Source organism: Oncorhynchus clarkii, chromosome 32, assembly GCF_045791955.1.
Source record: "Oncorhynchus clarkii lewisi isolate Uvic-CL-2024 chromosome 32, UVic_Ocla_1.0, whole genome shotgun sequence".
In the NCBI taxonomy this organism is placed as follows: domain Eukaryota; kingdom Metazoa; phylum Chordata; class Actinopteri; order Salmoniformes; family Salmonidae; genus Oncorhynchus; species Oncorhynchus clarkii.
The window spans coordinates 28,148,550-28,173,732 of record NC_092178.1 but is presented as its reverse complement, the minus strand read 5'-3'; the positions used below and the strand labels follow the sequence as shown (position 1 = coordinate 28,173,732).

Genomic DNA, 25,183 nt, shown 5'->3' with positions numbered 1-25,183 from the left:
TCGTGAAACGTCAGGACTTTTTGGAGTGTAAAAATGTTTGACCATTAAAAATCCTATTTTCCCTAACCCTACACACATACATTAACATTGTGCACACACACATACACAGCAGGCACACACCACCACCACTATTGACACCTCTTCTCACCCACTGTATACATAGATGTGCACTGTGTCAAAGTGATTGCCACTATGGCCATCATAATAGGTGGTCTGATATGTTTTGTCCTTAAATTGAGGTGTTCTGTCTGTCTATGTAGAAGTGCAGAGATGTGGATGAGTGTGCTGACCTCTACAAGGTCTGTGTGCCGAACTCTGTCTGCATCAACACAGAGGTCAGTAGTGGAAAGGGAGTCAGAGGTTGCGAGGTGAAATATTTGTATCACTTAAAAGAAATACATGATTCCCTTTCTGTGTCTTTCTCTCTGTCTCCCTCCTGTCTCCCCTTCTGTCTTACCCCAACTCCCTCCTCCATCTCGCCCTCCCACCAAAGGGCTCGTTCAGGTGTGGTCCATGTAAGGAGAGCTTTGTAGGCAACCAGACGGTGGGCTGTTTCCTGCGGAGGTCCTGCGCCACGCTGGGCTTCAATCCCTGTGACGTCAACGCCCACTGTGTCATAAAGGGTGCTGCCAGGGTCTCCTGCGAGGTAAGACACGCATAGCACATCTCAATAGGCTAAAGAGGCTTTTAAAAGGAAGTTGTTAAAGGGATAGTTCACCCAAATTACAAAGTGACACATTGGTTTCCAGCAATTCATGCTTTGGTTAAGTTTCCCTGGCATTGTTTTCGCATGCTAATGTTTTAGCATTTGTGGCCCAAATCCCATTCATGTCATGGGACCGATATTATCATTTTTCATGCATCATGTCCAAATCCTCCAAATGTATCTAAAATTGATTGTGAACCTCAACAACGTCCCTTATAGTTTATTTGAACATGATGTGCGAAAAATGCTAATATCGGTCCCATGACTTGAATAGGATTTGTGCCAGAAACGCTAAAATATTGAATGTGGAAACTAAACTAAACCAACGCATGGATTTCTGTCATACCTTGTCCCTATACTGCTTACGGAGTAAGGAAACCAATATGTCATTTTGTAATTTGGGTGAACTATCCCTTCAATGTCTTTTTAGCAACAAGAAAAAGATAACAACCAAAATATGACACTTTCCCCAAAATGTGTTGCCATGGAAAAGACGTCTTTATTTGGTTGTAACAGAGACCAGTTGGTTGTAATCTGGTTATACAGTATGACATCATTAAGAAATCCTGTTCCAATGTTTTACCACTTGGTATATTCTCTCTGAATATCTCTTCCCTTACAGTGTAATGTGGGCTGGGCAGGTAATGGGCATACATGTGGCCCAGACACAGACATTGATGGCTACCCTGACCAACCTCTCCCCTGCATAGACAATGACTATCACTGCCGAGCCGTAAGCTTGTTACACACACACACACACACACACAAAACACTAACAAAATGTCTTACTTACCACAATCATCATGTGTTGTGTTCCCTATGCAGGACAACTGTGTGAACACGCCCAACTCTGGCCAGGAGGACGCAGACGGAGACGGTATAGGTGACCAGTGTGATGAGGATGCGGACGGAGACGGCATCAAGAACGTGGAGGTCAGTCTAGCCTTGTATCCGAGACAGTACATTATGAAGACAGGCTAAAACTGTTCCTCCAACAGAAATCCCCGATCACACTTGTAGGCGATGTCATGGTGACGTTGCCTAGCTAAGCGCACGCGTAGAAACGTGTCATCAGGTCTAACGGTCGTCTCATGCCAAACTGTGCATGTGCACGCCGTCAAATCAAAGGTACTCCTTCAATATAAAGTTGTTTTTGACAGAAAATGTGTCAGTTAGCCAGTTTCACGATGTTGATGTAATACAATGTTCACCTACTTGAGACATTGGCTCGAATCAAGGTTGTGCCTTTACATTTTCAGAAAATGAACAAGTAAGGAAGAATTTTTCACTTCTCTCTTTGACTCTTTAAACCATGGTCTGGTCTGTTTCGCAAGTGTTCCCGGAAATCTTGCGATGGTTGCGCCTCTGGGTTTAGAAATTCCGTGTTTGTATTTTGTCAGTGTGGGATCATGTTCAGTAGGCAAAATGGAATCTTCCTGTTTCCACTTCACACCATTTAGTTTTTCCTCTTCGTTTTTCTAGGACAACTGCCGTCTGGTCCCCAACAAGGATCAACAGAACTCGGACACAGACTCGTATGGGGACACGTGTGACAACTGCCCCAACGTTCCCAACGGAAGCCAGAAGGACACAGATGGAAACGGGGCTGGGGATACCTGTGACAATGACATTGATGGGGATGGTAGGCTATGGATCGCTTAGGACAGGGCTATTCAATTACTGTCCCACAAGGACCAAAGTACTGCTGGGTTTTTTCCCCACCTGGTAGTTAATTGATTGGTTGATATTATTGATTATGTTCCTTGTCTGATTTAGTTCATGAATAGAGGGAGAGAATGGAAGTGTTTGTTTCGCAAGTGTTCCCGGAAGTGTTTTGGCCCTCCAGGTCCAGTATTCACAAAGAATCTCAGAGTAGGAGTGCTGATATAGAATCACTTTTGCCTGTCAATCATAATAAATAAGAGTATATGAACAGGGAAGACTTAATCCTAGATCATCACCACTCTACTCTGAGACCCTTTGTGAATACCGGCCCAAAACCATAAATGAATCGCTCATCTTCCTCCTCCTTGTCCTCTCGCCAGGTATCCCAAACGTGCTGGACAACTGTCCCAAGGTGCCCAACCCTATGCAGACTGACCGTGACGGGGATCGAGTGGGGGACGCTTGTGACAGCTGCCCGGAAGTCAACGACCCCATGCAGGTCAGAGGTCAAGAATAACATTCTAGATAGTTGAAATAAAACTATAGTTTACTGAGGAAATCTTTGAAACCTATTTTCTCCGTTCAGTCTGATACAGACAACGACCTGGTGGGAGATGTGTGTGACACCAACCAGGACATGTGAGTGCTCTTACTAGTTTTCTGGTTTAGGGGACTTCAGCAAAACATAAAGAAGCTATTTTTGGAGCTGTTATCTGGTTATATAACCATATGACAACCAGGCTGAACAAGGTAACGCTGTCTTTTTCTTGTCACTAACAAGATGTGTAAAAAACATAATTTTACAATACAATGTCCATGATCTCAGGTTGTATACTTGAGCCTTCTCCTAATGTCCCAATCTTGTCCAGGGATGGGGACGGCCACCAGGATTCAAGGGACAACTGTCCAGACGTCCCTAACAGCTCCCAGCTGGACTCAGACAATGACGGCATCGGCAACGAATGCGACGATGACGACGACAACGATGGCATTCCAGATGCGAGACCTCCCGGGCCGGATAACTGTCGTCTCATCCCTAACCCCAGCCAGACAGACACTAATGGTATGGGAGGAGTTCCAGGGAAAGAGATTCTTTGAAGCGCAGAGTTTTGACCCTTTGACACGTATGAACATGTGTGTGATCATTCTACAGTGGTCCCTGCAGCGTACGCTCAAACCAGTGTGATTAGAACGCTTATTTAGAAGGTTACAGTTATGATTGACGCAACAGTCAGTGTTTGAGCTGGCCACATTGGTCGTAGTGTTAACTGAGGAAAGAGTGACCTAACACAAGCAGTGATATTTAGCTAACTCTCGGATGACAGAAACCATAATATGAATAAGGCTAATAGCATTTACTATTTACAATTCATCACATCGCTGGTGACCTCACCAGTGATCTAAATAATTGAGTAAAACCCTTTCTAAAAATCTAATAAAAGTCATCCGTGGTCTAACAGACGTTTACGTGAATGCATTGTATGAGGTCAGCAAACATGGCGCCACACATACAGTTGAAGTCGGAAGTTTACATACACTAAGGTTGGAGTTATTAAAACTCGTTTTTCAACCACTCCACAAATTTCTTGTTAACAACCTATAGTTTTGGCAAGTCGGTTAGGACATCTACTTTGTGCATGGCACAAGTAATTTTTCCATTGTAGACCTCCACAAGTCCGGTTCATCCTTGGGAGCAATTTCCAAACGCCTGAAGGTACCACGTTCATCTGTACAAACAATAGTACGCAAGTATAAACACCATGGGACCACGCAGCCGTCATACCGCTCAGGAAGGAGACGCGTTCTGTCTTCTAGAGATGAACGTACTTTGGTGCGAAAAGTGCAAATCAATCCCAGAACAGCAGCAAAGGACCTTGTGAAGATGCTGGAGGAAACAGGTACAAAAGTATCATGATCCACAGTAAAATGAGTCCTATATCGACATAATTTGAAAGGCCGCTCAGCAAGGAAGAAGCCACTGCTCCAAAACCGCCATAAAAAAGCCAGACTACAGTTTGCAACTCCCTTTGGGGACAAAGATCATACTTTTTGGAAAAATGTCCTCTGGTCTGATGAAACAAAAATAGAACTGTTTGGCCATAATGACCATTGTTATGTTTGGAGGAAAAAGGGGGAGGCTTGCTAGCCGAAGAAAACCATCCCAACCGTGAAGCACGGGGGTGGCAGTATCATGTTGTGAGGGTGCTTTGCTGCAGGGACTGGTGCACTTCACAAAATATATGGCATCATTAGGAAAGAAAATTATGTAGATATATTGAAGCAACATCTCAAGACATCAGTCAGGAAGTTAAAGCTTGGTCGCAAATGGGTCTTCCAAATGGACAATGACCCCAAGCATACTTACAAAGTTTTGGCAAAATGGCTTAAGGACAACAAAGTCAAGGTATTGGAGTGGCCACCACAAAGCCCTGACCTCAATCCCATAGACAATTTGTGGGCAGAACTGAAAAAGCGTGTGCGTGCAAGTAGGCCTACAAACCTGACTCAGTTACACCAGCTCTGTCAGGGGGAATGGGCCAAAATTCACCCAACTTATTGTGGGGAGCTTGTGGAAGGCTACCCAAAAAGTTTGACCCAAGTTAAACAATTTAAAGGCAATGCTACCAAATACTAACTGAGTGTATGCAAACTTCTGACCCACTGGGAATGTGATGAAAGAAATAAAAGCTGAAATAAATTATTCTCTCTACTATTATTCTGACATGTCACATTCTTAAAATAAAGTGGTGATTCTAACTGATGAAGACAGGGAATTTTTACTAGGATTAAATGTCAGGAATTGTGAAAAACGTATTTGGCTAAGGTGTATGTAAACTTCCAACTTCAACTGTAGCTGGCAAATAGCTTAGCATTAGCTCATCATAATAATTACATCCTTCAAAAAAGTATTTTACACACTTCATATGTGTCCATTATAATCTATGCAAGAATCGGAATGCATGATTTGTCACCAGTACTTGAAAACGTGAATAAAACAGTTAATACATTATACTCCGTACATACGGTGTTCTACATTAGAAACGACAACACGATATACAGAAACTATAATGATAGCGTAACAAGGCATTTACTTTGATAGGAATGTACACATGTCAAAGTTATTAGTAGTAGTGAAGGAAGCTAGAAAATGTGCCAGGGAGGAAAAAGTTTGTGCTTGGGCTTTCTTTGAAGAGAGAAGTATGTCCTGCTCAGTAAAGCCTCAAACGTAAATTGTCCGCAACAGTGAAATGGACTACTTATATGTGAATTGACTAGTAAAAACATAGCCTATAGATAATTAGCAGGCAGCGTGGCTTGGTTTGAATCACATTTTGCAACAGTGAGTAAGTATATTCTGACATCGCGTGCATAAAGAAACTCACACTGGGGGCGACTGTTCGAGATAGTTGAAACTCACACTGGGGTGACTGTTCGAGATAGTTGAAACTCACACTGGGGCGACTGTTCGAGATAGTTGAAACTCACACTGGGGCGACTGTTCGAGATAGTTGAAACTCACACTGGGGCGACTGTTCGAGATAGTTGAAACTCACACTGGGGCGACTGTTCGAGATAGTTGAAACTCACACTGGGGCGACTGTTCGAGATAGTTGAAACTCACACTGGGGCGACTGTTCGAGATAGTTGAAACTCACACTGGGGCGACTGTTCAAGATAGTTGAAACTCACACTGGGGCGACTGTTCGAGATAGTTGAAACTCACACTGGGGCGACTGTTCGAGATAGTTGAAACTCACACGTGAGAAGGTGACCAGCATTTAAAGGCCCAATCTGTAACTTTTCAGACACACACAGAGGGGTAGCACTTTTTACTGGAAATTAAAGTTAGAGTAGAATTTCGTATTCTGTTTTAAATGTTTTGGCATTTTATTGGACTGCTGGCAAACTACCACAAGCCACCTATGTTTGTCCTAACCTATACTGTATGTCATACTACAGTAACCTATTTCCGCTATACTCCCCACCCCATCTGTGTTCTCAGAGTGGTGTATGTTTGTGTATTTTTGTGTCCCCCTTATCCAATCAGGAAATGGCGTTGGTGACATGTGCGAGAATGACTTTGACAACGACTCCGTGATAGACTTGATTGACGTGTGTCCAGAGAGCGCTGAAGTCACAATGACCGACTTCAGAAACTATCAGACGGTCATCCTGGACCCGGAGGGCGATGCCCAAATCGAACCCAAGTGGATTGTGCTCAATCGGGTGACCATTTGGAATATTCCCATGTAGAAAACAAACATTATATTGTATGTACTTCAATTAATTTAGTATTGTTCTGAAATTTATTTTAGGGTATGGAAATTGTTCAAACCATGAACAGTGACCCTGGTTTGGCCATAGGTAAGTCTGTAAACCTCCTTCTGCCACTCTGTGGTGTATCTTTCTGTCTGTCTTTCTCTGACCACACCCCTCTTTATCCCACTTTCTCTCCTTTTTACATGAAAATGTCTCAAAAAAAGAGCATGAAAAGTCAAGTATCTCCCTCTCTCTCTCCCTCAACCCGATCCCCACCAGGCTACACAGCCTTTAACGGGGTAGACTTTGAAGGGACATTCCACATCAACACGGCCACAGACGATGACTACGTGGGCTTCATCTTCGGTTACCAGGACTCGTCCAGCTTCTACGTGGTCATGTGGAAACAGACGGAGCAGACCTACTGGCAGTCGCTGCCTTTTAGGGCCATGGCCCAGCCAGGCCTGCAACTAAAGGTGGGGCACACAGAAAACTGCACCAGTTGGCTTTAAAGGGACATTACACTCAAACATCAGAAGTTTGTCAGATGTTTTTAGACCTTCAAAGTAGTCTTGTGTCAATAGGAGTCCACATCCCACGTCATCCAGTTGGGTAGTTCCAGCTACGTGCCTCAACTCCAAATGTAATAGATACAGTGCATTGCGAAAGTATTCGGCCCCCTTGAACTTTGCGACCTTTTGCCACATTTCAGGCTTCAAACATAAAGATATAAAACTGTATTTTTTTGTGAAGAATCAACAACAATTATTGGATATTTCAAACTTTTTTAACAAATCAAAAACTTAAAATTAGGCGTGCAAAATTATTCAGCCCCTTTACTTTCAGTGCAGCAAACTCTCTCCAGAAGTTCAGTGAGGATCTCTGAATGATCCATTGTTGACCTAAATGACTAATGATGATAAATACAATCCACCTGTGTGTAATCAAGTCTCCGTATAAATGCACCTGCACTGTGATAGTCTCAGAGGTCCGTTAAAAGCGCAGAGAGCATCATGAAGAACAAGGAACACACCAGGCAGGTCCGAGATACTGTTGTGAAGAAGTTTAAAGCCGGATTTGGATACAAAAATATTTCCCAAGCTTTAAACATCCCAAGGAGCACTGTGCAAGCGATAATATTGAAATGGAAGGAGTATCAGACCACTGCAAATCTACCAAGACCTGGCCGTCCCTCTAAACTTTCAGCTCATACAAGGAGAAGACTGATCAGAGATGCAGCCAAGAAGCCCATGATCACTCTGGATGAACTGCAGAATTCTACAGCTGAGGTGGGAGATCTGGCCTTTATGGAAGAGTGGCAAGAAGAAAGCCATTTCTTAAAGATATCCATAAAAAGTGTCGTTTAAAGTTTGCCACAAGCCACCTGGGAGACACACCAAACATGTGGAAGAAGGTGCTCTGGTCAGATGAAACCAAAATTGAACTTTTTGGCAACAATGCAAAACGTTATGTTTGGCGTAAAAGCAACACAGCTGAACACACCATCCCCACTGTCAAACATGGTGGTGGCAGCATCATGGTTTGGGCCTGCTTTTCTTCAGCAGGGACAGGGAAGATGGTTAAAATTGATGGGAAGATGGATGGAGCCAAATACAGGACCATTCTGGAAGAAAACCTGATGGAGTCTGCAAAAGACCTGAGACTGGGATGGAGATTTGTCTTCCAACAAGACAATGATCCAAAACATAAAGCAAAATCTACAATGGAATGGTTCAAAAATAAACATATCCAGGTGTTAGAATGGCCAAGTCAAAGTCCAGACCTGAATCCAATCGAGAATCTGTGGAAAGAACTGAAAACTGCTGTTCACAAATGCTCTCCATCCAACCTCACTGAGCTCGAGCTGTTTTGCAAGGAGGAATGGGAAAAATGTTCAGTCTCTCGATGTGCAAAACGTTATGTTTGGCGTAAAAGCAACACAGCTGAACACACCATCCCCACTGTCAAACATGGTGGTGGCAGCATCATGGTTTGGGCCTGCTTTTCTTCAGCAGGGACAGGGAAGATGGTTAAAATTGATGGGAAGATGGATGGAGCCAAATACAGGACCATTCTGGAAGAAAACCTGATGGAGTCTGCAAAAGACCTGAGACTGGGATGGAGATTCGTCTTCCAACAAGACAATGATCCAAAACATAAAGCAAAATCTACAATGGAATGGTTCAAAAATAAACATATCCAGGTGTTAGAATGGCCAAGTCAAAGTCCAGACCTGAATCCAATCGAGAATCTGTGGAAAGAACTGAAAACTGCTGTTCACAAATGCTCTCCATCCAACCTCACTGAGCTCGAGCTGTTTTGCAAGGAGGAATGGGAAAAATGTTCAGTCTCTCGATGTGCAAAACTGATAGAGACATACCCCAAGCGACTTACAGCTGTAATCGCAGCAAAAGGTGGCGCTACAAAGTATTAACTTAAGGGGGCTGAATAATTTTGCACGCCCAATTTTTCAGTTTTTGATTTGTTAAAAAAGTTTGAGATATCCAATAAATGTCGTTCCACTTCATGATTGTGTCCCACTTGTTGTTGATTCTTCACAAAAAAATACAGTTTTATATCTTTATGTTTGAAGCCTGAAATGTGGCAAAATGTCGCAAGTTCAAAGGGGCCGAATACTTTCACAATGCACTGAATTAGATTACCCCAGCCACACACTTGACTTTACTCGCTTCTCTCTACAGGCAGTGAAGTCACGTACGGGTCCAGGCGAGTATCTCCGGAACGCCCTGTGGCACACGGGCAACACCCCAGGCGAGGTCACGCTGCTGTGGAAGGACCCCCGGAATGTGGGCTGGAGGGACAAGACATCCTACCGCTGGCACCTCAGCCACCGCCCGCAGATGGGCTACATCAAGTGAGCAAAAAGTCAAAGGGCATTACAGCCACAAATGCTCTACTCCTAGTTGTATTCTTCTGCCAATGTATTATTTGTATTTAACCTTTATTTTAACAGGGAAAACATTTTGAGATCTAGAGACCTATAAATATACACATTTTACACAACCCAAAAAGTATATATACTGAACAAAAACATAAATGCAACATGCAACAATTTCAAAGAAGTCAGTCAATTGAAATAAATTCATTAGGCCCTAATCTATGGATTTCACATGACTGGGCAGGGGTGCAGCCAGGCCTACCCACTGGGGAGCCAGGCCCAGTCCATCAGAATGAGTTTTCCCCCACAAAAGGGCTTTATTACAGACAGAAATACTCCCCCCCCCCCCTTCCCCCCAGCAGACCTGAGAGCTCTCTCTCAGACGATCCCACAGTTGAAGAAGCCGGATGTGGAGGTCCTGGGCTGGCGTGGTTACACGGGGTCTGCTGTTGTGAGGCTGGTTGGACGTACTGCCAAATTCTCTAAAATGACTAAAATATGTTTTTTGTGCGCATGGAACATTTCTGGGATATTTTATTTCAGCTCATGAAACACGGGACCAACATTTTACATGTTGCGTTTATATTTTTGTTCAGTGTATATATATATATATACAGTGGGGCAAAAAAGTATTTAGTCAGCCACCAATTGTGCAAGTTCTCCCACTTAAAAAGATGAGAGAGGCCTGTAATTTTCATCATAGGTGTACACTTCAACTATGACAGACAAAATGAGAAAAAAAAATCCCGAAAATCACATTGTAGGATTTTTTATAAATTTATTTGCAAATTATGGTGGAAAATAAGTATTCCCTCAGTCGACATCAAAGGACCAGCTGACATCATGTCAGTGATTCTCTCGTTAACACAGGTGTGGGTGTTGACGAGGACAGGGCTGGAGATCACTTTGTCATGCTGATTGAGTTCAAATAACAGACTGGAAGCTTCAAAAGGAGGGTGGTGCTTGGAATCATTGTTCTTCCTCTGTCAACCATGGTTACCTGCAAGTCATCATGCTTTGAACAAAAAGGGCTTCACAGGCAAGGATATTTGTGCCAGTAAAATTTCACCTAAATCAACCGGATCATCAAGAAATTCAAGGAGAGCAGTTCAATTGTTGTGAAGAAGCCTTCAGGGCGCCCAAGAAAGTCCAGCAAGCGCCAGGACCCTCTCCTAAAGTTGATTAAGTTGCGGGACCGGGGCACCACCAGGTACAGAGTTTGCTCAGGAATGGCAGCAGGCAGGCGTGAGTGCACCTGCACGCAAAGTGAGGTGAAGACTTTTGGAGGATGGCCTGGTGTAAAGAAGGGCAGCAAAGAAGCCACTTCTCTCCAGGAAAAACATCAGGGACAGATTGATATTCTGCAAGAGGTACAGGGATTGGACTGCTGAGGACTGGGGTAAAGTCATTTTCTCTGATGAATCCCCTTTCCGATTGTTTGGGGCATCCGGAAAAAGCTTGTCCAGAGAAGACAAGGTGAGCGCTACCATCAGTCCTGTGTCATGTCAACAGTAAAGCATCCTGAGACCATTCATGTGTGGGGTTGCTTCTCAGCCAAGGCTCACTCACAATTTTGCCTAAGAACACAGCCATGAATAAAGAATGGTACCAACACATCCTCCGAGAGCAACTTCTCCCAATCGTCCAGGAACAGTTTGGTGTCGAACAATGCCTTTTCCAGCATGATGGAGCACCTTGCCATAAGGCAAAAGTGATAACTAAGTGGCTCGGAGAACAAAACATTGATATTTTGGGTCCATGGCCAGGAAACTCCTAAGACCTTAATCCCATTGAGAACTTGTGGTCAATCCTCAAGAGGTGGATGGACAAACAAAAACCCACAAATTCTTGCAAACTCCAAGCATTGATTATGCAAGAATGGGCTGCCATCAGTCAGGATGTGGCCCAGAAGTTATTTGACAGCATGCCAGGGCGGATTGCAGAGGTCTTGAAAAACAAGGGTCAACAGTGCAAATATTGACTCTTTGCATCAACTTCATGTAATTGTCAATAAAAGCCTTCGACGCTTATGAAATGCTTGTAATTATACTTCAGTATTCCATAGTAACATCTGACAAAAATAGCAGCAAATTTTGTGGAAATTAATATTTGTCATTCTCAAAACTTTTGGCCACGACTGTACATACATATACATACAGTAGCTCAGTGGAGGCCCTAGGAACATCAAGTTAACCAATCATGTGAAAAAGTTAGGCAACTCAGATATCTGTAATTCAACAGCAAATTTAGAGAAGATGGAAGGTTATTAAGTATGGCCTTCCTCACTGTTTCCTTGAGCTGTTTACTGTATAGAAATAGATCTATAGCTCTTTATGGCTATACAGTATCTATATATAATTCAGATGATAGAGCGATCTGTACAGCTTTTCATTGTGTATATCTATGCCAGAGTGAGGCTGTATGAAGGCATGACATTGGTGGCAGACTCTGGCGTGCTGGTGGACACCTCAATGAGGGGCGGGAGGCTGGGCGTCTTCTGCTTCTCCCAGGAGCAAATCATCTGGTCCAACCTGGGCTATCGCTGCAACGGTATGTCAACCTTCTTGAATTGGAATTTAACCTCTTGAATTAATTCAATTGAAATTGTTATGGCTTCCTGGTTATAACCTTTCTTTCTTTTTCCCATCAGATACTGTACCAGAGGACTATGAGTTCTACCGCAAGCAGATCCACATCAGGGTGTGACTTTAAGCCTAGCACAGCATCTGTGCAGCTACATTACATCACCTGTGCCTTCGCTGTATCCTGTGTGTCTGTGTGTGCGCATATACATGCATACTTTTGTGTTTTTAAGGTACATTTACTTTACAGTGGTACTCTTTCTGTCTTTAACTCCGCAGCAACCTTACACCTGACTACAGGTTGGCCAAGTCAAGAGTTAAAGATTGATTGACAAAATAATAGTTTTTATTATTATTATATAAAATGACAAAATAATAGCTTTTATTATTATTATATAAAATGAAGAATGAAAGCTATACTGAACAAAAATGTTAACGCAAAATGCAACCATTTGAAAGATTTTACTTAGTTACAGTTCATAGAAGGAAATAAGTCAAATTAAATATATAAATTAGGCCCTAATTTATGGATTTCACATTACTGGGCAATGAGCACAGCCATGGGTGGGCCTGGCCCAGCCAATCAGAATGAGTTTTTCCCAACAAAAAGGCTTTATCACAGGACAGAAATACTCTTCATCTCCTCAGACGATCCTGCAGGTGAAGAAGCCTGATGTGGACGTCTTGGGCTGGCATGGTTACACGTGGTCTGCGGTTGTGAGGCCGGTTGGACGTACTGCCAAATTCTCTAAAATTATGTTGGAGACGGTTTATAGTAGAGAAATTAACATTACATTCTCTGGGTAAACTCTGTTGAACATTTCTGCAGTCAGCATGACAATTGCACACTCCCTCAAAACTTAAGACATCTGTGGCATTGTATTGTATGACAAAACTGAACATTTTAGAGTGGCCTTTTATTGTCCCCAGAACAAGGTGCACCTGTGTAATGAGCATGCTGTTTAATCAGCTTCTTAATATGCCACACCTATCAAGTGGATTAATTATTGTGACAAAGGAGAAATGCTCACTAAAAGGGATGTAAACAAATGTGTGCACAATTTGAGAGAAATACAGTGCCTTGCGAAAGTATTCGGCCCCCTTGAACTTTGCGACCTTTTGCCACATTTCAGGCTTCAAACATAAAGATATAAAACTGTATTTTTTTGTGAAGAATCAACAACAAGTGGGACACAATCATGAAGTGGAACGACATTTATTGGATATTTCAAACTTTTTTAACAAATCAAAAACTGAAAAATTGGGCGTGCAAAATTATTCAGCCCCCTTAAGTTAATACTTTGTAGCGCCACCTTTTGCTGCGATTACAGCTGTAAGTCGCTTGGGGTATGTCTCTATCAGTTTTGCACATCGAGAGACTGAAATTTTTTCCCATTCCTCCTTGCAAAACAGCTCGCGCTCAGTGAGGTTGGATGGAGAGCATTTGTGAACAGCAGTTTTCAGTTCTTTCCACAGATTCTCGATTGGATTCAGGTCTGGACTTTGACTTGGCCATTCTAACACCTGGATATGTTTATTTTTGAACCATTCCATTGTAGATTTTGCTTTATGTTTTGGATCATTGTCTTGTTGGAAGACAAATCTCCGTCCCAGTCTCAGGTCTTTTGCAGACTCCATCAGGTTTTCTTCCAGAATGGTCCTGTATTTGGCTCCATCCATCTTCCCATCAATTTTAACCATCTTCCCTGTCCCTGCTGAAGAAAAGCAGGCCCAAACCATGATGCTGCCACCACCATGTTTGACAGTGGGGATGGTGTGTTCAGCTGTGTTGCTTTTACGCCAAACATAACGTTTTGCATTGTTGCCAAAAAGTTCCATTTTGGTTTCATCTGACCAGAGCACCTTCTTCCACATGTTTGGTGTGTCTCCCAGGTGGCTTGTGGCAAACTTTAAACGACACTTTTTATGGCTTTCTTCTTGCCACTCTTCCATAAAGGCCAGATTTGTGCAATATACGACTGATTGTTGTCCTATGGACAGAGTCTCCCACCTCAGCTGTAGATCTCTGCAGTTCATCCAGAGTGATCATGAGCCTCTTGGCTGCATCTCTGATCAGTCTTCTCCTTGTATGAGCTGAAAGTTTAGAGGGACGGCCAGGTCTTGGTAGATTTGCAGTGGTCTGATACTCCTTCCATTTCAATATTATCGCTTGCACAGTGCTCCTTGTGATGTTTAAAGCTTGGGAAATCTTTGTGTATCCAAATCCGGCTTTAATCTTCTTCACAACAGTATCTCGGACCTGCCTGGTGTGTTCCTTGTTCTTCATGATGCTCTCTGCGCTTTTAACGGACCTCTGAGACTATCACAGTGCAGGTGCATTTATACGGAGACTTGATTACACACAGGTGGATTGTATTTATCATCATTAGTCATTTAGGTCAACATTGGATCATTCAGAGATCCTCACTGAACTTCTGGAGAGAGTTTGCTGCACTGAAAGTAAAGGGGCTGAATAATTTTGCACGCCCAATTTTTCAGTTTTTGATTTGATAAAAAAGTTTGAAATATCCAATAAATGTCGTTCCACTTCATGATTGTGTCCCACTTGTTGTTGATTCTTCACAAAAAATACAGTTTTATATCTTTATGTTTGAAGCCTGTGTGGCAAAAGGTCGCAAAGTTCAAGGGGGCCGAATACTTTCGCAAGGCACTGTAAGCTTTTTGTGCATATGGAACATTTCTGGGATCTTTCTCATGAAACATGGGACCAACACTATACATTTACATTTTTGTTCAGTATACTTTTAAGAAATCAAGATTGTGAAATCCCAAGGTACAGGACGACACTGAGTGTACAAAACATTAGGAACACCTTCCTAATATTGAATCAGAAGAGCCTCAAGTCGTCAGGGAATGGACTCTACAAAGTATCGAAAGGCATGTGGCCCATGTTGACTCCAATGCTTCCCACAGTTGTGTCAAGTTGGCTGGATGCCCTTTGGGTGGTGGACCTTTCTTGATACACACGGAAACTGTTGAACGCGGAAAAACCCAGCAGCGTTGCATTTCTTGAATTGTTTGTCATGCCCACTCACCCTTTGAAGCGTTCTAATGTTCCTAATGTTTTGTACACTCAGTGTATGTGTAGAATGGAAAATTAAATGCATAGTTTTTTTTAGTAGTGAATATATGTTGGAAAAATTTAAAAGCCTAATCTTAGACTTAAACTGAGCATCATGAAGGTTTCAGACTCACACTTGTCATATTACACACCACTGAATCCACTGTTAAATTGTACAATATTTCTCATGATGAAGGGTTTAACACAAGGCTGAGTTTATAATGAATTCTATACTACTTCTTTCTATGAGGATCATCGAAAACAAAGGTGTGTGTGTGTGTTATTTTTGCGCAATAAGGAAATAATGCTATGCATAGCTATTACAGATATGGAAGTAATTCAAGAGAAGTACTGTATATCTCACTGACTTTTGTGAAGAATGAGATGAGACAGACCTATGTGGAAGCCTGCGAGAAACACATTTCACAGTAATAAACATCCAAATCTCCATCCACCATCTTTTTTTACTGAGTCTGTTTGTATGTAACCCATAATATTAGATCTCACCAACCCAACATATACATAAGATGAATTGGCTACATTTACACAGGCAGCCTAATTCTGAGCCTTTTTTTCACTAATTGGTATTTTGAGTGAATAAGCAAGCTGAGTTCGGTCCTCGGAAACAAGACACGCTGCTTCTTAACACACTGCTCGCTTAACCCAGAAGTCAGCCTTACCAATGTGTCGGAAAAAAACAGGTCATGGCTAGATGGCATCCAGCTTTGGTCAAATTAACGTCAGATTTGACTGTTTGTAGCAAGTTAGAAGAACTTATGCAACAGGTTAGGATAATTAAAGTAGAAGGTTAGGAGAATTAGGTTAAGGTTAGGAATAGGGTTAAGGTTCGCTAAAATGCCAACTTTTGAATGCCAGCTGGAATCCTTCAGCACATTGGTAAGGCTGACTTCCGGGGTTAAGCGAGCAGTGTGTTAAGAAGCAGCACGGCTTGGCAGGTCATGTTTCAGAGGATGCGTGTCTCAACCTTCGCCTCGTTGCAGGGATGAGATAAGGTTGTAACTACCATTTGGATATCATGAAAATGGGGGCAAAAAACTAAGATGCATTGTGATCTGAATGTGATCAGATCCTCTTGCCCATCTTCGGAGGTAGTCAGGCACGCATTGTGTCTGGATATCTTACAAGTGTAGACGGCTCTGGACAGTGAATCCATTTAAATTATTATTCTGCCCTCTAAAATAATTTACAACTGGCACCACTGACTTATGGCATCAGCAGGCTGTGCGTCTTGCAGGAGGGCCGGGAAATCTGGTCACAATGCACACACAGTGGATGGATAAAATACATTTTAACACCATGTGTAGACAAGTCTGAAAATGTGGGCACAAAAAGAATGAGGACAAGATCAGGACACGGGATTCATGTTATAACCAGGGGTGTATTCATTACGCAGACTCTGTTGCAAAACATTTCGTCTGTTGCAACTGAAACCATTTACTCCAAACAGAAAACATTTTGAGACGAAAACGTGAATTTCTATTGAAAAAAATCAGGTAGGTCCCCGAGCTGACAAGGTAAACATCTGTCGTTCTGCCCCTGAACAACGCAATTAACCCACTGTTCCTAGGCCGCCATTGTAAATAAGAATCTTAACTGACTTGCCTAGTAAAATAAAAAAGTCAGCGGTGTAAAATAGAAATAACACTTGTTATAATTCACAGTTGAATTACCTCCAAAAACAATGCAACTATCATTGATGTTGATGCTATCCATCTGGTCAGTCAGTCTGGCTGAAATCGCTCACTAAAAATCTATTTTAATGCAGCTTTATATTCACATTTGGGAAAATGCAAGGTATGGTTGGAAATGTTTTGTTTTGGTCTCTAGCGTTCTTCCTTATCCCAGGGAACAACCGTGGCCGTGGATAAAAAAAGACGCGGCAGGCGTTTACATGGAAAATAACTATAGCAGCACACGTTGACCTCTAGATGGAGCAATGTGATCACAGTTTTAGTGGTGACAGGTGAAACATGAACTTTCTCTGCACTTCTGATTCACGCTCCAGACATTCAAATTCAAACACCAGTCAAATGTGGGTGAAGCAGATTATTTGATGAAATTTGACCAATTTCGACCGTTGACTACCCAGCTAGCACACTACCCAGATAGTCTCACCACGTCTTGCCAGTTAGCAAACATTCTCCATACATTTTCCCGATGTATCATGTGTACAACATCGGCGAGATGTATGTGTGCTATCTGGGTATAATATATGTCATGACATCCAATCGTAACAATCTAATGTCTCAGGAAAAAAGGGTAACACTTGAAGTCTTGATAACTTTGCAGCATTTAAATAAAGTCACAGAAAAAAGTAAGGAATGTAGGTAAACGCCCAGGTATACGTTTTATAACTTAATAATCTATAACTATTTGGAACTCTGTAACGTGGCTCATATTCAGTCATAGGTCAAACTTACAGTATGAGTATTACCTATGAAGCCAGCGTTTAAACATTGACATTGCTTGAGTCAGTTGTTTTCCTGCTTCCAAGAAAGCACCTGGCATACTCATAAACATCCGCCGCAAAAGCAACAGCAGTCGACCTCTCTTCAAACTTTATTCATACATGTTGTAATTGGCACAAAGCCAGCTGTCGTTGTGTAATGGATATTACAAGCAATTTCAGAAATGAGCTATGTGTGTGACCCATTATTCTGAGATTGTTTACCAAATTTGTCTTCAACCCCAAATTAGTTTGTCTCATGTTTGGTGTTTTACGGAATATTTTATTCATGCTATGGTTTCTCACTAGAGGGCGCTTTTCTCATTGCAAAACAGCAATATCACCCACGCGAAGCTACAGAGTAACAGTTTTGATTAGAATTCCATTACACTTCCGTTTCCATATCCTGGTGCATGTCTCATACTGTATGAATTGATGAAGGACTAGGGTATATTAGTAACACTTTTCTTAAAGCCGAATGGTATAATGCTTTATTAAATCAAATTGTATTTGTCACATGAGCCGAATCCAACAGGTGTAGTAGACCTTACAGTGAAATACTTACTTACAAGCCCTTAACCATCAATGCAGTTTTAAGAAAAATAAGGGCTAAGTAAAAAAATAGATAAGAACATTTTTAAATAACAAATAGTTAAAGACCAGCAGTAAAATAACAGAGTCAATGTAGCGGCAGGGTGGCCTAGAGGTTAGAGCGTTGGACTAGCAACTGGAAGATTGCAAGTTCAAAAACCCGAGCTGACAAAGTACAAATATGTCGTTCTGTCCCTGAACAGGTAGTTAACCCACTGTTCCTAGGCTGTCATTGAAAATAAGAATTTGGGGCCTCCCGGGTGGGGCAGATGTATTTTCCTTTCCATGGTAGCAAGATCTTATCTATTTTTGCTAACTTTCTATAAAAATGTATTGGAGTGAGATTATTTCTTTCTTTTGGGATTTGTATTCTGAGTATGTCCACATCCCCGTCAGACCATTTTATTGGTAAACTACACGGTAATGTACAATTAGCATTTTTTTTACGTAATATAAGGTTAGCAAAAGTATCTAGATCCTCTATGAGGCTGTGGAGGGATTCTAATTGTGGTTTTAAAAGAAAACATGATTCATCAGCGTACAATGACACCTTTGTTCTTTCTAATCCCTTAATATTATTGTTGGATCTAATCTTAACAGCTAACATTTCGATGGCAATAATAAATAGATATGCCGATAGTGGACAACCTTGTTTTACTCCTCGAGACAGTTTAAAACGTTCTAAGATGTGGCCAATATTTACTATTTTACACCTGGTATAATACATAACTTTAACCTATTTTATAAGAGATTCCCCAAAATTGAAATATTCTAGGCATTTTTATATAAACTCCAAATGTACTTTATCAAAAGCCTTTTCAAAATCAGCTATGAAAACCAGGCCTGATGTTCCCGATATTTCATAGTATTCTATTGTTTCCAGTACTTGTCTTTTATTATCTCCAATGTATCGTCCATGTAAAAAAAAACTGTCTGATTAGGATGAATAATATCTGACAATACTTTTTAAATTCTATGCGCCAAGCATTTTGCTAGGATTTTTGCATCACAACACTGAAGTGTAAGAGGCCTCCATTTTTTTAAATGGACTGGATCTTTATATATACCACTTGGGTCCTGTTTCAGTAATAATGATATCAGAACTTCTTGTTGCGTGTCCGATAATCTACCATTTATATAGAAGTGCTTAAAACATGCTAATAATGGTCCTCTGAGTATATCAAAAAAAAGTTTGGTATACTTCCACTGGTATGCCATCCAGCCCTAGAGTGTTCCCCAACCTTAAAGGCTTTAATTGCATCAAGAAGTTCCTCCTCTGTAATATGGCCTTCACATGAGTCTTTCTGTTCAGATGTTAATTTTACATTGTTACTAGGACAAAAATCCATACAATTAGCTTTGGTTAGTGGAGATGGAGGAGACTGAAACGAAAATATCATTCGGTGAATCATGCGTGACTCCATCATTTGTAACAAGTTTCAATACATTCTTTTTGGTAGCATTTTTATATTGAAGATTGAAAAAGAAGTTGGTGTATTTTTCCCCAAATTCCATCCAGTTTGCTTTATTTCTTTAATATATTACACTGGATCTTTCTTGATTAAGTTCATCCATTTCTTTTTGATTTTCCTATAACTTATTCTCTGCCTCTATGGTACACTTTTTATTGCTATCTGACTGCACTGTTAGCCCTTCAATTTCCTTTGTTAATATGGACTCTTTTGATCTAAATTGCGTTTGTTTTATAGATGAGTACTGAATTGCATGGCCTCTAAAGGCACATTTAAAAGTGTCCCATACAATAAGGGGATCTGCAGTACCTATGTTATGTCTGAAAAAGTCTGTTATAAATTCTTCTGTCCTAGTTATAAACAATTTATCATCTAGTAGGCTTTGATTAAATTTCCAATATCCTTGCCCACGTGGACATTCTGTAAGAGTAATATATATGCCAATTATGTGATGATCCGACCACATTCTGTCCCCTATCAACACTTTTTTGGTGCCAGAGAGAATGACATAAGAAAGTAATCAAGACGACTAGCTTGATTAAGCTTCCGCCATGTATATCTCACTAGGTCAGGGTATTTAAGCCTCCATATATCCACTAATTCCAATATATCCATGACATTTATGATTTCCTTAAGTGCCTGAGGGTGATAGTTTGTAGTGCGATTTCCTTTGCGGTCCATAGAGGTATTTAAGACCGTATTAAAATCTCCCTCCATAATAATAGAGTCTAGTGTTGCTTATAGAGTTGATCAATTCTTATATATATTTTCAAAGAAGCTTGGATCATCATTATTGGACCGTATAGGTTAATAAGCCATATCTGTTTATTGTCCAATAACATATTTAAAATAATCCATCTACCTTGATGATCTGTTTGGACAATTTGCACAATTGGATCAAAATGACTGTTAATTAATTACAATTTCTTTGAATTTCTTTGCCCATGGGAGAAATATATTTCGTCCCCCCATTCCTTTTTCCACAAAACTTCATCTAAAATTGTTGAATGAGTTTCCTGTAAACAATATAAATTATATCCCTTCTCTTTTAGCCAGGTAAATGATAATATTTTGTTATTATCTGATAAGCCATTACAATCATTTCCATAATGAGACACAACTTTCAATTATATTTATCAAAATATATGTTTGTAAACATACCATTCAAAAGTAACATAATTATTGACTGTCTATATAGCTGTACCATGATATTTGCATTGCTACTAAGTAAACCTCCAATTGGTCCCCACTATTCCACCCACTAAAAGCCCTGCTCATCCCGAGTTGGGTTGTTATCCCAATGCCCGGCAGAACACCCCCAACCCCCCGGATCCCATAGCCCTGAAGAGACTGGGATCCATCCTTCGAAAAGATATATATATATATAATAAAATCCTGTTTATCTTATTTTCCATAATTAGCTATTAATATTTGTAATAATGTAGGCAATTTATGCAAAGCATTTTACCTCTCACCAGTCTCGCCATTACCAAAATGACATTATTGCAAGCCATTATTATATTAGCAAACAATTATTGTGCATCATCCTGTATTGTTCCTAACATCTTTTACTCCCTCGCAACAGTTGTGGCATACACACATACACCCACACACTCATACACACTCAACCCCTTTCCCTCACACAACCATAGGCTCACATTTTCAACAGTTGCACCATCCCAGAGCCCAACTCAAGAAAGGTCTTGATTTACGAATGCATATACAGTTGCAGCTGTATGAGAAGGCCTGCAAGACTGCAAAAAAATGGACAGAAATGGGGAGATTTTATTAACCATTATCACGTCCTTGATGTACCCCTTTCCCCTGAAACACCCACAACACGGTCCCCCGTATTGACCATATTCCCAAGCATCTCCATGCAGTCAGACTATTGATTTTGTGCCACCAGGGCCACAATAATATACCCCCTCATGATAGTTTGTTGGTGATGTGGACACCAAGGAACTTGAAACTCTCAACCTGCTCCACTACAGTCCCGTCATTAAGAATGGGGGCGTGCTCGTTCCGCCCACAATCATCTCCTTTGTCTTTATCACGTTGAGGGAGAGGTTGTTATATATAACTTTTTATAAGCATGTATGAGCCTTCATGATGTGTTATTATAAGGGTTATATAATATGTCTCTCTATGTATAATTTTTTGAACTGACTCAAAATGGCTGATATTTAGTTAGGATCATTACTTATGGGATAATGATAAGACATGATAAGACATAGGATCTACATGCTACTGTATATACAGTATATATTATATATGTAGTATATATTTTGTATTTTTATTTTAATGCAACCACCAATCACAGGAGGATTCAAGAGCCTGCTCGCAATGAGAGTAGACTGCTTTCTGCTGCCACTCTGCTAATCATCATATGGAGGGTGGAGAGAAGGTAGGAGACCCACATGGGTGACTGGCATAATAAATAAATGTGACTGGTCAATTGTGTGAGTCAGGGGCTGGGCCCAAGAGGCAAAAGAATAAACAAATAAATAAAAAATGAGGTTATTTTGTTTTATTGTGATATTTTTTTTATCCAACCACAGGAGCCTGCTCTCAATGTTCAAAATACACCAGAGAGCATAATTTAGCTACAGGGGATCAATAGTTCCTTAAATAATAATAATGTGGATTAAGTTTATCACAAGCACATACAGGCATCTGACAAAAATAAAGGAAACTCCAACACGAAGAGTCTTAAAAGGGTGTTGGGCCACCACGAGCTGCCAGAACAGCCTCAATGCGCCTTGGCAATAAATTCTACAAGTGGACCTTAACCATGCCAGGAAAATGTATCCTTTATTTTGGCAGTTACCAGAATGCCTACCTTTGGGAAGGCCACAGTTTGGGCAGCGTGCACCAAATATGCAGTGGTGTAAAGTACTTAAGTAAAAATACTTTAAAGTACTACTTAAGTTGTTTTTTGGGGTATCTGTACTTTACTATTTATATTTTGACAGCTTTTACTTCACTACATTGTTAAATAAAATGATGTACTTTTTACTCCATACATTTTCCCTGACACCCAAAAGTACTCGTTGTAGCAATATTGATGTATTATTGAAACACTCGTTACATTTTGAATGCTTAGCAGGACTGAATGATGTCTGACTGTTTGAGTGTGCCCCTGGCTATCCGTAAACAATTGTGCAGTCTGGTTTGCTTAATAAAAGGAATTTTAAATAATTTATACTTTTACTTTTGATGCTTAAGTACATTTTTTGCAATTACATTTACTTTTGATACTTAAAAATATTTAAACCCAAATACTTTTACTATAGTAGAATTTTACTGGGTGACTTTCACTTTTAATTGAGTCATTTTCTATTAAGGTATCTTTACAAGTATAACCTTGGGTACTTTTCCCACCACTGCAAATATGCCTTGTGGTCATAGACATATACCCCATAGAAGGGATTTGTAACCTCTTACTCTGGCAATTCGATTGTTAAACTCATGGGCCTAGCAATGTATGCCAGTCCTGATTTGAATGGGAACAGCCATGTATGGATTATATTTAGGGCTGGTTTCAGAAACCGAAGGAAAAATTTAGTTTGGAAAGAAAATGCATACAGCTGAAAAGAGAAAACTTATCTGTCTGTAGAACAATTAGAAACAATTTTTTTGCTAACAGCATCTTGAGATAGGTAACAACAGTACGCTACTGCCACTACGAGCGCATTGGCTACCAACGGTCCATGAGTAGCCTAGCTATGGCTAACACCTTCATCATTAGGTGAGTCAGTGTGCCACTCAATTGTATTTAGTAGCCTACTGTAGCCTATGATATACACTGAGTATACAAAACATTAAGAACATATGTTCTTTCCATGACATAAGACTGAACAGGTGAAAGCCATAGACCCTTTTCCAGATGCACGCGACTCTAGGAGGCGGTAAGAAAGCCATCGCCAACTGCCCTCCTTTCAACATAGCATAGATGTACGTTTTTATTACTTCTAAATAAAATGACTGTTGGGTTATCATACGCTTATAATTATGTTTTGATTATTGCTTGAACAGTCGCTAAGATTATATTTGCTTGTGATCTTTGCATAAATAACTATTTTGGATGCAGCAGTTGTTAGCTAAAATGCTAACGTCATTGATATAGGATAGGCTGTCACGTTAACTAATTTAATACCAAAAGCTAGCCAAAAAGCCATTTTACTGGTTGAAGTTTAAGTGTTTTTTTTTAAAGAATAATGCAGTTGATTTGCGATGATGACACAAAAAGTATATTAAGAACGAATTTCATCCCAGTTTTACAGTTAAATTATAATCCAAAAGTAGTGTGAAATGCACTCATATGCAACATGTAAATAGAGGCACCCGCTATCAATTTGCATACCGGCTTTTGTTAAGAACTGCAAAGGCGCAGTGTTTTCCACGCTAAAGTTTCCTGTGTGTATCATGAATGATCCACCACCCAAAGAACATCTAGCAAATTTTATACATGTGTGGGAAGCATTGGAATCAACATGGGCAGAAATCTCGGTGGAGTGCTTCGATATCTTTTAGAGTCCATGCCCTGACGAATTCAATACCAATTGATCTCAGTTTGTCAGTCAAGAGTTGCCACTCATTTATGTAATTTGTCTGTTATTAAAAAATATTCAGCTATTCTCTTCTGTCATGTAAATTACGTAGAATTGCATGAAAAAAAACAAAGCCATGGGGCCAATGATTTCTTAATTACAAGGTCTACAGCCAATGCTGGGAACTTTAGAGTCCATATGTTAGTTATCAATATGTCGTTTTGGATGTTGATTTGATAATAGCAGTAGATGTACACTGAACATCACCCTTCATAAATCTCGTTAAAATGCAGATCTGGCTACTTTTTCTAAATTGGTTTCATGGAATAACAAACCTGAGGAAAATGTATGTAGTTCATTTCGATAATTTTTGGGGATGGTTGTAAGTTTTATGTTGTGTGCAGTGACATGTCTGACTGTGAACCTAATCACGGTGTGCTTCCTTGAAAGCCTACTGAAGGCATGGCCAAGCCTATGTAGAAATATGACCAAAAGGTTTTACAAAAATATTCCAAAGCAAGCTTGTCCTCAAACAACTCTGTCAAATTGTTTCCCCAACAGACTGACACTAGTTAGGGCCATAACACTCATTTATCCACTACCAGGATGGAAAATGTAAATCGATGGGGCTGTAAAATACTAAATCACGTTATAGATTTTAGGGCAAATTCATTATCTTCTTCCTGTCCCGGGCTTGTGAAGTTAATTTCTTTCTCCAGACAAGTGTCTAGTCTAGCCACTCCTCCGCATCCGTTACAACTGCTGAGCACTCGCGCTCTCTTCTCAGCCACGAGGTGTCCACGCGCAGTTCCCGGGTGGTGATTGGTTAAAGACAACACAAGCATATTTTTCAACCAATGACAGTGATGTGCATGCGCTGAGCCATGTTGTGCATTCTGCTTCCAC

At 40.7% G+C, this 25,183-nt stretch overlaps 1 protein-coding gene across 1 annotated transcript in view; it reads left to right on the top strand.

Moving 5' to 3' along the window:
- The window catches only part of LOC139391666 (thrombospondin-3b-like), a 35,824-nt gene extending 23,434 nt beyond the window's left edge, over nucleotides 1-12,390 (top strand). The window contains exons 10-23 of the mRNA XM_071139083.1: nucleotides 261-335; nucleotides 494-646; nucleotides 1,329-1,439; nucleotides 1,532-1,639; nucleotides 2,189-2,348; nucleotides 2,752-2,870; nucleotides 2,958-3,010; nucleotides 3,241-3,434; nucleotides 6,420-6,598; nucleotides 6,688-6,736; nucleotides 6,911-7,107; nucleotides 9,334-9,506; nucleotides 11,941-12,080; nucleotides 12,181-12,390. Of these exons, the coding sequence (XP_070995184.1) occupies nucleotides 261-335; nucleotides 494-646; nucleotides 1,329-1,439; nucleotides 1,532-1,639; nucleotides 2,189-2,348; nucleotides 2,752-2,870; nucleotides 2,958-3,010; nucleotides 3,241-3,434; nucleotides 6,420-6,598; nucleotides 6,688-6,736; nucleotides 6,911-7,107; nucleotides 9,334-9,506; nucleotides 11,941-12,080; nucleotides 12,181-12,236 (1,767 nt within the window). The 3' untranslated portion in view covers nucleotides 12,237-12,390. The remainder of the gene's footprint in view (nucleotides 1-260; nucleotides 336-493; nucleotides 647-1,328; nucleotides 1,440-1,531; nucleotides 1,640-2,188; nucleotides 2,349-2,751; nucleotides 2,871-2,957; nucleotides 3,011-3,240; nucleotides 3,435-6,419; nucleotides 6,599-6,687; nucleotides 6,737-6,910; nucleotides 7,108-9,333; nucleotides 9,507-11,940; nucleotides 12,081-12,180) is intronic.
- Nucleotides 12,391-25,183: the final 12,793 nt, after the last annotated feature.